The sequence below is a fragment of the Notolepis coatsorum genome, assembly GCF_963971535.1.
Source record: "Notolepis coatsorum genome assembly, chromosome: 1".
Taxonomy (NCBI): Eukaryota; Metazoa; Chordata; class Actinopteri; order Aulopiformes; family Paralepididae; genus Notolepis; species Notolepis coatsorum.
In genome coordinates, this window is record NC_140165.1 from 26358176 (window position 1) to 26373654 (window position 15479).

General features: G+C 47.0%; 1 protein-coding gene across 1 annotated transcript in view; it reads right to left on the reverse strand.

The window, feature by feature from the left end:
• ptprnb (protein tyrosine phosphatase receptor type Nb) overlaps positions 1–58 on the reverse strand; it is a gene marked incomplete at both ends in the record, with an annotated part of 74876 nt that extends 74818 nt beyond the window's left edge. Inside the window, one exon of the mRNA XM_084313433.1 lies at positions 1–58. This exon is cut by the window's left edge and continues 18 nt beyond it. Within this exon, the coding sequence (XP_084169559.1) occupies positions 1–58 (58 nt within the window).
• Between the last annotated feature and the right edge of the window lie 15421 nt (positions 59–15479).

Here is a 15479-nt window from a genome sequence, read left to right on the forward strand (position 1 = left end):
CCCTTGGACAAAGCGTCTTCTCAAACAGGCAGCCTGCAAACAAGTGTAAAGAATGCATGACGACATAAAGTATTTTATTCTAAACAAGTTTAAAGAAGCATGACGACATAAAGGTTTTTATTCTAAACAAGTATAAAGAAGCATGAGGACATAATGATTTTTAATCTAAACAAATATAAAGAAGCATGAAGACAAAGGCTTTTATTCTAAACAAGTATAAAGAAGCATGAAGACATAAATGTTTTTATTCTAAACAAGTATAAAGAAGCATGAAGACATACAGGTTTTTATTCTAAACAAGTATAAAGAAGCATGACGCCATACAGGTTTTTATTCTAAACAAGTATAAAGAAGCATGACGACATACAGGTTTTTATTCTAAACAAGTATAAAGAAGCATGACGACATACAGGTTTTTATTCTAAACAAGTATAAAGAAGCATGACGACATACAGGTTTTTATTCTAAACAAGTATAAAGAAGCATGAAGACATAAATGTTTTTATTCTAAACAAGTATAAAGAAGCATGAAGACATAAATGTTTTTATTCTAAACAAGTATAAAGAAGCATGAAGACAAATGTTTTTATTCTAAACAAGTATAAAGAAGCATGAAGACAAATGTTTTTATTCTAAACAAGTATAAAGAAGCATGACGACATACAGGTTTTTATTCTAAACAAGTATAAAGAAGCATGAAGACATAGGCTTTTATTCTAAACAAGTATGAAGAATGCATGAAGACATACAGGTTTTTATTCTTCACAGATTATTCTTCATTCTTTGTTCTCAAGAGTTTTTTGGGGGGGGGGTTGGGGGAGACTTCTACCTGGAATTCATCAATCAATATTTGCAAAACATAGATGATTCCATTCAATGTTACAATAAGATTTACTTGCAAATGTATTCCATTCTACGTTAGTGCCGACATATCATAGTAGCCTGCATATTGTGGAGCCTGCATATTTGCATTAACTCATTCAGCGCCAGTCACGATGATAGTCGGGTTAACTCGCCATCGATTGAGCGCCAATCACGAGTATAGTCGGGTTTTAATCGTTATTTCTTTTATTAGCGATATCCATTCATTTTCATCCATCCAGCCTGATGTTATTGTTGGGAATGGGTCGGAGCTCGCAAAAGGGCAAATACCGCCGCCTACGCCTTCCAGCGGGTATTGCACTCCACTGGGAATGGTGTAGTTTATTTTCTGGAACGATCCGAGCCGTGCGGGCGGGGTTTAAATACTCAGGCGAGGTAAGCCTCAACAACGATGCATTGGAACAGTAACCCCGCCCGCCCGTCATTGTGAAACGGGCGTTAATGTGGTACGGACCTCCACAAGCAGTATTTGGAATGGGGATCAGATAATTGGATTATTTCTTTTGCATTACATCAAATACAAGGTAAGAACACCATAGGCGCCTGGCCATAAGAGCACTGGGAGCATCTGCTCTCCCACTATTGAACTTGGGGGAGCAAGGGTATGATCTTGCTCCACCACTTTTTGATCATATGAAAAATATGATATACCCCCCCCAATATATAAATCTAACCATAACTACGTAATTTCAATCAAATTAATAATACGCAATGACACTTAATAACAAGTTTTTAAGTTTCCAAAGATTGCGAACCCCCCCCCCCCCCCTGCCCCATTATGGTTTGATCCAGTGCCTCCCATCTCCAGCGCGTAGACCTTGGTGCACAGCGCTGCAGTCTGGCTGCAGGTAGGCTGAGTGTAAATATCAAAGCCCACAGAGTGTGTCATAATATTGGTGGCGGGCAGGCAGGCTTTTCCAGTAAGTTGTTCAAATAAAAGGATTATGTTAGACATAAGTTACTATTGAGTGGTAGTAGAACTTCTACGGTTCTACCACGCAATACAATAAAAGTGTTTCACGGTCCCGAATTGCGATCTGGTCATACGGTTTCCTCTAATAAATAATAATAACGTTTCCCTCTCTGGTTGGCGTTAGCTTTAGTGCTAGCCGCTAGCTAACGTTATCTAGATATGTGGTGTGAGCTGGATGACGTTGACTTCATTTGCAAACGTTAAAGTGGAAATGAAGCAGTGCGATAAATACATATTCATAGCATCACATTAGTATTTAGATAAGCCACAGAAGAAGTCACGTTATAAAAATAAGCAGTTTCTAAGAAAAAACGATTTGTTGTGTACATTTCTGAAGCATTTAGCATTATGGGCGCGGCCATTTTGTTGCTGACGTCATACCGGGGGTTGGGTGTATACACTCTGGTTAGCTGCCTATATTGAATGGGTCAGTCAGCAAATAAAATGTTGCCTACAAAACAACGGGACCGCGGTGGTTCTGTTTGTATTGCTCCTGGCTGTTCAAACTAATTTTACCATGTGAGAGAGAGGAAAGTTGGTTAATTTCCACAAACTACCAGTGAAAAAAACAGTGTTGTTGACATGTTGGCTCGGGCTGGCTGCACTCAGGCGGCGCGACCAGCCTGTTGGACAGGGAAGGAGGATCTGCAGAGAACACTTCATTGCCTCGGATTATGTTGTTGGGGTGGGATGTTTGTCCAGAAGACCACTAATCAGCTGAAGCCGGACGCGGTTCCCTCGGTCTTCGACAGACAGACCGGCGTTAGCTCTCGGGAGCGATCGCTAGCTAGTTGGCACCAGCCGGGGCCCGGCGTTAGCTCTCGCTAGTTAGCGTTAGCAACCGGAGCGTCGCGGAGCATTCAGCCTGCTGGCTACACAGCTTGTGTAGCCAGCAGGCTGAATGCTCCGCGATGCTGGTTGAAGTGGGTCTAGGTAGCCAGCAGGCTGAATGCTCCGCGACGCTGGTTGAAGTGGGTCTAGGTAGCCAGCAGGCTGAATGCTCCGCGACGCTCCGGTTGCTAACGCTAGCTAGCGAGAGCTAACGCCGGGCCCCGGCTGGTGCCAACTAGCTAGCGATCGCTCCCGAGAGCTAACGCCGGTCTGTCTGTCGAAGACCGAGGGAACCGCGTCCGGCTTCAGCTGATTAGTGGTCTTCTGGACAAACATCCCACCCCAACAACATAATCCGAGGCAATGAAGTGTTCGCTGCAGATCCTCCTTCCCTGTCCAACAGGCTGGTCGCGCCGCCTGGGTGCAGCCAGACCGAGCCAACATGTCAACAACACTGTTTTTTTCACTGGTAGTTTGTGGAAATTAACCAACTTTCCTCTCTCTCACATGGTAAAATTAGTTTGAACAGCCAGGAGCAATACAAACAGAACCACCGCGGTCCCGTTGTTTTGTAGGCAACATTTTATTTGCTGACTGACCCATTCAATATAGGCAGCTAACCAGAGTGTATACACCCAACCCCCGGCATGACGTCAGCCATGACGTCAGCAACAAAATGGCGGCGCCCATGTTGAAAACAGGGATATTATATTATATTTTTCAGACAAATAAGATAGATTTCACATTTGATTATAGAACCCTGTCTTACACAAGGTACACAACAAACAAACTAGGATCACATTGCTCACTGCTTCATCTCCACTTTAACGCTATCTATATGGCAGACGAGCAGGGCCGTATTAACGACGGCCGCGGCCCGTGGGCCTATAGTGACGAGGGGCCTCAATTTTTTTTTTTTTTTTTTTGAGATCGATGTCATGATTGTGCACTGCAGACTCAGGGAGGAGGCAGAGAAGGAGAGAAAGAGACACAAGATTTACAGGTAATGGAAATATATCTTTTTTCTCTTTCTTATTAAAAACTTGGCCTATTTGAAAGGAGATTGATTTAATAAAAATGAATGAGCGAAAAATCAATATACAATGTATATACAGTATATATATATATTAATATATTATTATTATAGTAATTGGCTATCATACTGCAATATAAACTGAGTTTTATAGTGAAAAGAGCAGCTTTATTGGTCAAGATTGAAGGCTCTATATTGCAGGAAATTGCACGTACAGGTTCATTAAATTTAAAAAAAAATCTGCCAGGGAGGGGGTCGTGCCAGACACCCTCCAAACCACCCCTTGCCTGTCAAAAAAAAAAAAAAAAAAAAAAAAAAAAATTGCACCCCCACTTTCAACTATAACTAGGCGGCCATGAAGAACACTATATATAAATTTGATCGTTGATCTGATATTTATTTCTACCCCGATCGACGCTGTCTCTGTGTGTGTATGTGTGGCTGCTGCCGTTGGGTACAGGAGGGGGGGGGGGGGGGGGCGCGCCAGTCTAAACCACATTGTATGCTTGCACGAGGAAGGATAATAATGATGATGATGATGAATGATTTTATTTCAGTCTTCTTTTACAAAGCATAGTAGTAGAATATTAAAATAAAAAAATAAATGACCGAAAAGGTGTAGGCTGAAGCCGAGGCTTATAATTGCCTACCCTTTTTACATTACATTATTTACACACAAAAAATAATACAAAAAAAGAAACATAATTCAGTAAATAATTTTGCAAAAACAAAAGGTTACAAAAGTTTCATAGTTTTATGTACAAAACATATACACACTTTATTTATATATATATATATATTATATATCTATTTTTTTCTTTTTCTCCTATTGTGCATACTGCTTAGTATACATACATACATGATATTCCTATTGTAGATATAGCTAACTGTTTTGGAACCTGTTCCTTCTTCTTTTCATGTCTATTGTCAGCTTAAACTGAACAGTGGTTTCTCTCCTGTATGAGTTCTCATGTGTGTCTTCAGATTTACACACACACAACACACCGATAGACATATTGTGTAAAACCAAACAGAATATACGGTTTTACGGACCAGTTTGGACTTTAGTTGTACAGACAGGTTACCAAACCAAGCTGTAATACTGTATCTGATGAGACTCTCTAATACAGAGTAATAATATAATAATAAAAGTAATATGCATTTTTTATCTACACGTGATTTTACAACCATGTGTGTGTGTGTGTGTGTGTGTGTGTGTGTGTGTGTGTGTGTGTGTGTGTGTGTGTGTGTGTGTGTGTGTGTGTGTGTGTGAGAGAGAGAGAGTGTGTACATGCAAGCAGAAATACATTCACACAGTATAGATAGATAGACAGACAGACAGACAGACAGATAGATAAATACTATATGGTCACAATAGGAGATGTGTGTATATATAGTCACAATAAGGAGGTATGTATATATAGTCACAATAGGGCTGACCTCGACTAGTCGAAGTATAAAGAAGCATGAAGACATAAATGTTTTTATTCTAAACAAGTATAAAGAAGCATGAAGACATAAATGTTTTTATTCTAAACAAGTATAAAGAAGCATGAAGACAAATGTTTTTATTCTAAACAAGTATAAAGAAGCATGACGACATATAGGTTTTTATTCTAAACAAGTATAAAGAAGCATGAAGACATAGGCTTTTATTCTAAACAAGTATGAAGAATGCATGAAGACATACAGGTTTTTATTCTTCACAGATTATTCTTCATTCTTTGTTCTCAAGAGTTTTTTGGGGCGGGTTGGGGGAGACTTCTACCTGGAATTCATCAATCAATATTTGCAAAACATACATGTAAATAAGATTTACTTGCAAATGTATTCCATTCTACGTTAGTGCCGACATATCATAGTAGCCTGCATATTGTGGAGCCTGCATATTTGCATTAACTCATTCAGCGCCAGTCACGATGATAGTCGGGTTAACTCGCCATCGCTTGAGCGCCAATCACGAGTATAGTCGGGTTTTAATCGTTATTTCTTTTATTAGCGATATCCATTCATTTTCATCCATCCAGCCTGATGTTATTGTTGGGAATGGGTCGGAGCTCGCAAAAGGGCAAATACCGCCGCCTACGCCTTCCAGCGGGTATTGCACTCCACTGGGAATGGTGTAGTTTATTTTCTGGAACGATCCGAGCCGTGCGGGCGGGGTTTAAATACTCAGGCGAGGTAAGCCTCAACAACGATGCATTGGAACAGTAACCCCGCCCGCCCGTCATTGTGAAACGGGCGGTAATGTGGTACGGACCTCCACAATAGTGATGTGACGATTCATCGATTTGCATCGGTGCGCCGGCATACACGTTCACGATGCAAGTGCACCGGTGGAATAAGTCCGCGCCGGCAAAATGTCAGGCTGAACTCGCGATGCATCTTGTTGTAGCGTCTTTGCATCGTCAAAAACCGATGCATTGATATAATTTCCTCTCATCCACTTGTCAGTAGTGCACTGTGACTGCACACACACATAGCAGATACTATTGCTTCGCTACTACATATAAGGCATACACAGTTATCAACAAACAGTGGAAGTCGAGGAGACATGAATAGAATTGCTCAACATGCTAACGCTAGTAGCCTCTGGCTAACGCCAGTTAGCCGTTCAGCTAACGCTAAACTAGTGTCTAACTAAAGTGACTCTGCAACACCAGTACCATTAGTGAGGAGGGGGGGGGGGGTATATTGAAGACGCTTGACAACAGGGGTTCAAATATAACTTCACATTTATTGGTTATTCATTTCTTAATTATATCGCTTCATGCAATCCATCCAGGCTGGCTCCGTGTTGTTGACATAATGGAGCTGCTACGGTCGGAAAAAAGTATAGACGCATCCTAGTGACCTAGTCTAGTGTGTGACATCATCAACTGTCGACGGCTGCTCAGACGGGGAGGGGCTCTCTCTCTCTCTCTCGTGTGTTTTTAGCTAAAGTGGATAGAAAAGACAGTTTATGCAAAAGTCTTCTTAAGCACCCAAGAGTTTTTATATAAATTGTCTTACAGTAGATTCTTTTATTTTTAATAATAATATAAGCTGCATATAAGGAATACAACCAAATCCTCTGTCATACCATACAATTGTATTATTTATTATTATTATTATTATTTTGCATCGTGTTGAATCGCATCGTATCGCCCCGAATCGCATTATGTTGAATCAAATCGTATCGAATCGTATCGTATCTCAACAGGGGGTGAATCATATCGCATCGCATCGCCCGGTGCTTCAAATGTATCGTTAATGTATCGTATCGTTGGCACCGTATCGAGATGCACATCGCATCGGCCTCAGTGAGGAGATGCACATCCCTACTCCACAAGCAGTATTTGGAATGGGGATCAGATAATTGGATTATTTCTTTTGCATTACATCAAATACAAGGTAAGAACAGATATAAATTTGATCGTTGATCTGATATTTATTTCTACCCCGATCGACGCTGTCTCTGTGTGTGTATGTGTGGCTGCTGCCGTTGGGTGCAGGAGGGGGGGGGGGGGGGGGGGGCGCGCCAGTCTAAACCACATTGTATGCTTGCACGAGGAAGGATAATAATGATGATGATCTAGCGTTGATTTCAGGAAGATTCGATAATCAGGCGAAAAATTACAACGTGTTTAGTGTATTCCACTAAAACGCTATTATCGCGTCTTTCTCTGGAATTACTCAGAAGCACCCAAACTATACTCATATTCAAAAGGCTATAAAACGGAAATGTACCGATGAAAAAACAATCTGTTTCGTACATGTTGACTGGAAGCAACTCACTGATAATCGACAGGTGTATTAGACCCATAGCTATAATTTAAGATATATTTTAAGCACTTGCAAATCTTGCAGTCCCCCATTGACTTACAGCGGTGGCGCACTAGCGCTATCTTGCGGATTAAGCTCCGGCGCTGAATGAGTTAATTGTATTCAACTGATATTTTGTGCGTTTAAAGTAATAGTATGTCAACCATTTTAGTTCAGTAAAAACCGTTCAGTAGAAAGCTATCTGGCTGCACGTTAGCCTAGCTTAGCACAATGAATGGAAGCGGACATGACCAGTTAGCCTAGGCATTGTCCAACTAACACCTCTCCCGAAGGCTAACCGGTCATGTCTGCTTCCATTCATTGTGCTAAGCTAGGCTAACATGCAGCCAGATACAGTAACTTTCTACTGAACGCACAGAGACGAAACTGGTATCTATCTTCTTGTCTCTCTCTGGAAAAGACTATGAGCTAATTTCCCAAAATGTTGGCGTGTTCCTTTAAGACACATTTTCAGATACAATGGAAGCCAATGGTGGTGAATCAGCACAAAACTACAAAATTATGAAAAAATAAGGTGCCTTGATTTTTGTATCAAGGCAAGAATGACCCACATGTCAGAAAGACTGGTATGGTCCGTGTTGGGGGGAAAACGTGCAAACACTGCAGTTTGCACTGTTTCACTACTGTATCACTACAAAGTATTTCTACCCTTGTCAAATAATATAAAATGGGTGATGATAGATGAATCCCGGTATGGATCGTAGCCATAAACTCTTATCAGCTGTGGCCGTCATTTTGACCTCAAACACAGGTGTTTGTCTATAGAACAGCTTGATTAATGAATGACAGGGTTTTCAATCTGGACACGTACAGTAGTACAGTAGTAGTTGTCTGGTTCACACACCATTATCACTCTGCTGTAGTCAGTGTGTGTGACAAGGAGGTGTATAGTCTCAATAAGGAGGTGTATAGTCTCAATAAGGAGGTATATAGTCTCAATAAGGAGGTGTATATATATAGTCTCAATAAGGAGGTGTTGTATATATAATAGTCTAAATAAGGAGGTGTATATATATAGTCTCAATAAGGAGGTGTATATATATAGTCTCAATAAGGACGTGTACAGTATATATAATCTCAATAAGGAGGTGTGTATATAGTCTCAATAAGGACGTGTACACAGGGCCGCCTGGGAGAAATGTGAGGCCCTGTGCGAGATTTAAACGCGAGGCCCCCCACCCCCTGAGGCGGCCCTGTGTAGTGGGCTATTGTTTCGTTCTGTCACTCTGCTATGAGAAGGTCTGTCTTTGCTACAGCTTTCTCTCCTCTCAACCATTCATACTGACGGTCAATCGGTATACTGGGGGAGTAGTGCGGGGGGGGGCTTTGTTTACCTTTTTTGGTAAATGGGCTAAGCTAGGGCTGGTGTGCTGTTGTGAATATTTTGAATGAAGGTGGGACTAGTTCGCTCTGGTCCGCCTCCCCTTAACATTGTGTATATGGGTTTGCTCATTCTACAGTATTTTGTGGTTTAGTTCTTTTATTCATTTAACCCTTTCATGGTGCACACCACAGTGGAGGTTGCTGTTTGCAACCACCACTGGTGCTCCGTGTTAACATCAGTCCTTTGTTTTTGACATATTGAAACAGTGCCCCGCCCGGCCGACGCCATGGGTGGGTCGGCCTGGCGAGTGGCTGGTGGGCTGTTAAAGCCTGTACCGCCACGGTATGGAATTGGCAGCGATTAGAACTGTGTTCGAATTGGTTTTTTTCTATTAAAAAAAATTGTGTCTGGTGGCGGGGCCTTGAGGGCCAGCCGACGTCGACACATCGCGCGAGGTTGTTGACGTTATTAGCTTTGACCCAGCCGCAAGCTATAACCGCTCAGGGTTCCCCTCTCCGCAGGGGATTTTGGTCTTCTGCTGGAGTGCGGGCGGTACTGTCCTAGGCCCTACACCGCCTCACACCGCGCAGCCAGAAGAAGAGAGAGCACGGCCTCGTCAGCGGCGATGACGAGGCCCTCGACAGGCGGCCATGTTTTCCCCCGCCGGAGGTATCCTGGGCGTTGATTCGACAGGTGTCCACAAGGCCGACAGCCTTGGCGGCCGAGGGATCGGCCATGTAGGATGGGTTCGGCTTGAACAAACAAGCCGTCACCGTCCTGCCGCAAGCAGCCCGCTCTCCGATCACTCCCTTCCCCAACACCAGCGGAAAAAGTGGGCTCTGATTGTTTCCTTTGGCTGCGGGCCGCGTGCCTTCGTTGAAGTGCGGGCGGCCCCCCTTTCGCTTCTCATGGGGACAGGGGCTGACACCCAGTTGATGGCTGAGCCTGGGTCTGTCCGTGAGAATGTTGTGCTGTCAAGCGGCTCCCACACCATAAGCTGTGTTGGTTGAGCCTGGTGTTACGTCTGTCAACTTAAGTGTTGTCAGCAGGGGGGCTCAAAACCTTTTGAGGCACACAGTGCGGGCTTCCCCGGCCTCGCCTTCGCCAGGCCAGGTATCATGTTGGTGCCTCCCACTCCTGAAATATTGGCAGTGGTCGCAGGCACGCGTGATTTGGGGTGGTAGTAATATCACTGCAGGGCTACGGTGTGTAGGAACCCATGGGGTCCTTACACCTTGCATGTCCGGCTGCAGAACAACTCCTCAGCATGTTCTGGAGGGGTGTTCAGTGGGGGGGCTTTTTTCATCGGAAGCCCCACGTATCAAACCGGCCCTTTCTGTCGGGGTCCCCCCTTGGGTGCGATTGCCTCGTGGGTGGTGTCAGGGTCAGATGCCCCGACACGGAACGCGCTGCTCGCACGGTTCCAGGGTTGGCTACGCACAGCGGGGTGACCGGGCCAACTATCTACAGTTCCTGGCGGACCTGCGCCACATGACGGCGGGTGCGTTGGGAGTGTCATCACATATGACTACGGCAGTACCATATGTCGAGGTGGATGGAGAGAACGCTGAGGCGGGGACTTGTGTTTACACAACCCCACCCGTTTTCAGGTTTGGTACAGACCCTATTGTCAGGGTCTCCAGCAGTGACAGCTCTGGTCAACGAGATCCAATCTCTGTGGACGAAGCAAGCCATCGTCGTGGCGTTCTCCTCCCGGTGTTCTCTGTCTGAGAAGTCGGGAGGGAGGGGTGTAAGACCCAGTCTGGACCTGTCCCATGGGAAGGTTCAGCATTTTTTGGATCGTCTCCTACCTGTTGAACACTGTCAGGTGGGGGTCTGGTTCTCCTCCATAGACCTGTAGGATGCGTATGCGCATCTCCGATCTTCCATCCTAGGGCTTACCTACGCTTCCTTTGCAGGGTTAGCGTATGAGTACCAGAGGCTGCCGTTCGGTTTTCTCTGGCTCCCCGCATCTTCACCAAGTGCGTGGAGGCCGCACTGGGGCCTCTGCGTCGTCAGGGGTTACGGAGTGTTCTGCCCTGATGACGTTCTGGTCCTTCGCGGTCAAGGTGGATCGTCAGGTCTCGTACCAGGCAGGTCTCTACCAGCCTGGGGTTGCTGTAGACTGGATGTAGAGTACTCCTCTTCCCAGTCAACGGTTGGAGGGCTATGGGCATCCCTCTCAGAGCGTGTTGTCACCACGCTCGGGAGGTTTCGTCCTAGGATGGTTACGGCGCTGTCTCACGTTGCGTTTTCACCGACACCTCCCTCGCTGGTGACGCGTCGGGCCAACGCAGTAGGGGGCAGCTGGTAAACCATGCTGCCCGGTCTGCGCTACGTTCAATGTGTTGGTGTTGAAAGCGGTCCTTCTGGTCCACAAATGGTGTTGATCAGGACGGACGATACGACGTCAGTGTCGTGTATCGACAGACAGGGAGGCGGCGGGCGGCTGGCTATGGGCGTCCTCCATCTGCGCGGCCTGAGGGCTCCCCACATCCCCGGCAGGGAGAATGTGGGTGCAGGTGTACTGTCGCGGGGCGGTCCTCATCCTGACGGGTGAGGATTACGTCTGGACATAGCCAGGCAGGTCTGGGACCGATGCCGTGCCGCCAGGGATTCTTCCCCATACATCTGTTAGGTCAGTTGTTGGGACGGGTACGTTGAGGGGCGCAGGTTCTTGATCCTGATGGTGTTACCATCCGGAATGCGCATGCTCCCTCCACTGTCGCGCTTACGCGGGCAGATGACGTATGTTCCAAGTGTGGTGTAAGGCGGGGGGCCGGGACTCAGTCTCCTGCCCCCTGGATGCTGTCCTTAGTTACCTCCAGTCTCTCCTTGATAGACTGTCGGCTTCGACGGTGAGGGTATATGCAGCAGCTATATCCTCCTATCATGAGGGGTTTGAGGGGATGTCTTGTTCAGCCACCCTCTTGTGAAGCGTTTCCTGCTTGGCGCTCGACGCGTTAAGCCGGTGCAACGCTCCTGGGCTCCGACTTGGGATCTTCAACTGGTCCTCGGTCGGTTGTCCTTGGCCCCGTTTGAGCCGCTCGAGCAGGCGCCGTTGGAACAGCTGTCGTTCAAGACCGCATTCTTGCTGGCCGTCACCTCCGCTGACGCGTGGGTGTGCTTTGTGCTCTCTCGGTACGCCCAGAGTGCCTGTCTTTCGTTCCGATTGCGGTGCCACTCTGCGGCCTAATCCTGCCTTCGTGCCTGTAAATATCCGGAGTTCTTCCGCTCCAGGGATATTGTGGTTCAGGCATTTCATCCGCCTCCTCACGGTGGTGAGTTAGATGCGGGCCTTCACCTGTCATGTCCGGTCCGTGCTTTGGGAATTGCCTCAGCCGTACTCAGGACCTCGGGGTCACCGTTCAGCTTTTTGTCTGTCACGGTGGTTCTCATGCCGGTAAGGCACTATCGAACAGCGCCTGTCCCATTGGTTGTGCGAGGGCATTGCCCTCTGCTACACGTTGGCTGGGCAGGATCCCCCTGGGGGCGTCAGGGCGCACACTGACAAGAACAAGTTACAGGTTGAAAAAGCCCTCAGCTCGGAACTAGGCAAAATCTGCATATGGCTCGCCGACAACAAACTATCATTACACATGGGCAAAACAGAGTCCATTCTCTTCGGTTCAAATAACAAACTCAGCAAGACCGACGGCTTCTCGGTTACAGTGGGTGACAATATTATCACAAGGAAAGATGAAATTACCTACCTGGGTTCCATCCTAGAGGCTAATCTTTCCTGTGACAAAATGGCATCCAATGTAATAAAAAAAGTCAACCAACGAACGCGATTCTTGTACCGGATCTCCTCTCTGGTAAACAAGAATACCCTGAAGACTCTAGCAGGAGCACTCATTCAAGGGTACTACGACTATGCTTGCACCTCATGGTACCAAAGCACCTCAAAGGCACTAAAAAACAAATTACAAACATCTCAAAACAAGCTAGTCAGACTACTGCTTGACCTGACTCCTAGAACCCACCTCACCCCTGCCCACTTTGACAACCTAGGATGGCTTAGAGTAGACGACAGAGTACAGCAACTTGCAATGGGCCTGGTCTACAAGATACACTACGCGACCAAGGTACCCATGTACATGTCAAAATACTTCCCAAAGGTCAGTGAATACCACGATCACAACACCAGAGGGAGCTCCACAAATCATGTAAAACCCAGATTCGGCTCAAACAAGGGACTAAACACGTTTCGCAATTATGCCACATCAATGTGGAACGCCCTACTGTTAGGGATTTCCTATCCCTCGTGAATTCTTAATTGATTTGCCAGTGGACCAGTCGGCCGAAAGACGAAGCGGAAGACAGAGTATTTCTCAAACGGAGCTTTTATTCATCAGAGAAGAAGACAGTTACCCCGCGCGGGCACATCACCAGTAGAAGAAGGAGACAGAATGTCCATATTACATGTCATTTTATACACTCTTGAGAAAGGGGAGGGGGGTGTGTGTGTATGTCTCTGTGTGTAACATGGGTGTTTGTGTGTTGTGTGCTCGCTAGGCTGTGTGTGTGCTTGGTCAGAAGAAGGGGGGCTAATTGGTTCCAGATGTAGAAGACCCCTTCTCGGAATAACATCTCCATAACTCAAAGGCGTGACAGCTTGTGCGCGTGTGTACGTGAGTGTGTGTGCGTGTGCGCGTGAGTGTGCGTGCGTGCGTGTGCGCATGCATGTGTGTGAGGAGGGAGCCGGCCCTGTGTGTGGAAGGAGCCTTCAGCCAGAGGTCATCAGGTCACGCCACATGCACAAAGGGAGACACAGAGAGCAGGGTGCGGCCTACACAAGCAGATATGAGATTTTACCAGGCATCAATGAACTAATCTATCAATTCCCCCTTTTGACGTTAAATTAAAACGTCAACACACAGTTCATTGATCTGTATCCGTCGATTGTCACCTCATTACATGCATCACATCCAATACCAGACGGGATAATCAACATCAGGAGAGCAGAGAGAGAGATAGAGGGAGGGGGGAGAGCGGGAGAGAGAGAGAGAAGAAAGAGAGAAACACAGATTCTGGCAACCTAACAGAAGATACAGTAACCCCGTTGGACCCCCCTTACTCAGGCACACCCAACGTCCATCAGGGCGCTACCTTCCCCCTGTTACAGTGCACCGCCCACCTGGGTCGGCCCCGTCTTCTGGAGGGCAAGGGCTGACCTCCTGAGGTTGGTCCCCGTTCCAGGTGCGGGTCCCCTAGACAAACGTGTCTCCCTTGGTCGGCCGCCTTCCCAGTGTCTCTGGACTGTCCTCTCCACCTCTCGCCGGCCGGCCCACCATCACTCCAACTCAGCTCAGTGTCTCTCCTGCGGCCGCTTCCCCCGTTCTCGTCGTGGATGAACTGCGTGTCGTAGACGACTTGCGGCGGTGCCTATGATCTGCGGTGCATGTGGTGCCTGGCTGCTGTCGCTGATCTCCGGTGCTGCGGTGGTCATCTCCGGCCTCTCGCACAGCTGCCATCTCCTCCGGTCGCCTCTCATCCTGGCCCGTCTGTCCTTCGTCTCCTCCTGCCTGTCATCCGGTCGTCTGGTGGTCTGGTCACGGACGTCTGAGGGGCCGCTGGTATCTCACCCCTGGTTCAGACGCGCTGCAGACAGCTGGTAGTGAACGTCTGGATCTTCTGCATCGTCTTCTCCTCCTCCGCGTCTCCATTCCTCCGTCCTCGGGGCTGGCCCACATCAATTCTCACTGGAACCTCCATTTGTTAGGGATTTCCTATCCCTCGTGAATTCTTAATTGATTTGCCAGTGGACCAGTCGGCCGAAAGACGAAGCGGAAGACAGAGTATTTCTCAAACTGAGCTTTTATTCATCAGAGAAGAAGACAGTTACCCCGCGCGGGCACATCACCAGTAGAAGAAGGAGACAGAATGTCCATATTACATGTCATTTTATACACTCTTGAGAAAGGGGAGGGGGGTGTGTGTGTATGTCTCTGTGTGTGTAACATGGGTGTTTGTGTGTTGTGTGCTCGCTAGGCTGTGTGTGTGCTTGGTCAGAAGAAGGGGGGCTAATTGGTTCCAGATGTAGAAGACCCCTTCTCGGAATAACATCTCCATAACTCAAAGGCGTGACAGCTTGTGCGCGTGTGTACGTGAGTGTGTGTGCGTGTGCGCGTGAGTGTGCGTGCGTGTGCGCGTGCATGTGTGTGAGGAGGGAGCCGGCCCTGTGTGTGGAAGGAGCCTTCAGCCAGAGGTCATCAGGTCACGCCACATGCACAAAGGGAGACACAGAGAGCAGGGTGCAGCCTACACAAGCAGATATGAGATTTTACCAGGCATCAATGAACTAATCTATCACTACCTAAAGCTGTAAAGGAATGTGAATCACTACCCACTTTCAAAAACACTCTCAAAAAACACCTACGTGAGACTGCAATTCGAAACTGGCCCCTACAAATGTCCTAACCTAGTTGTACAGTAAATGACCAAGTAAGGCTTTGTCAGTATTCCAATGTACAGTGTAAAATGTGTGTGTGTCCCCTACCCAACCCCCCCCCCCCCCCCCCACCTCCAATGTACAGCCCTCACCCACCCACCCAACCCCACCCCACCCACCCAACCTCCTCCAATGTACAGTTTCTACGCCAAATGTA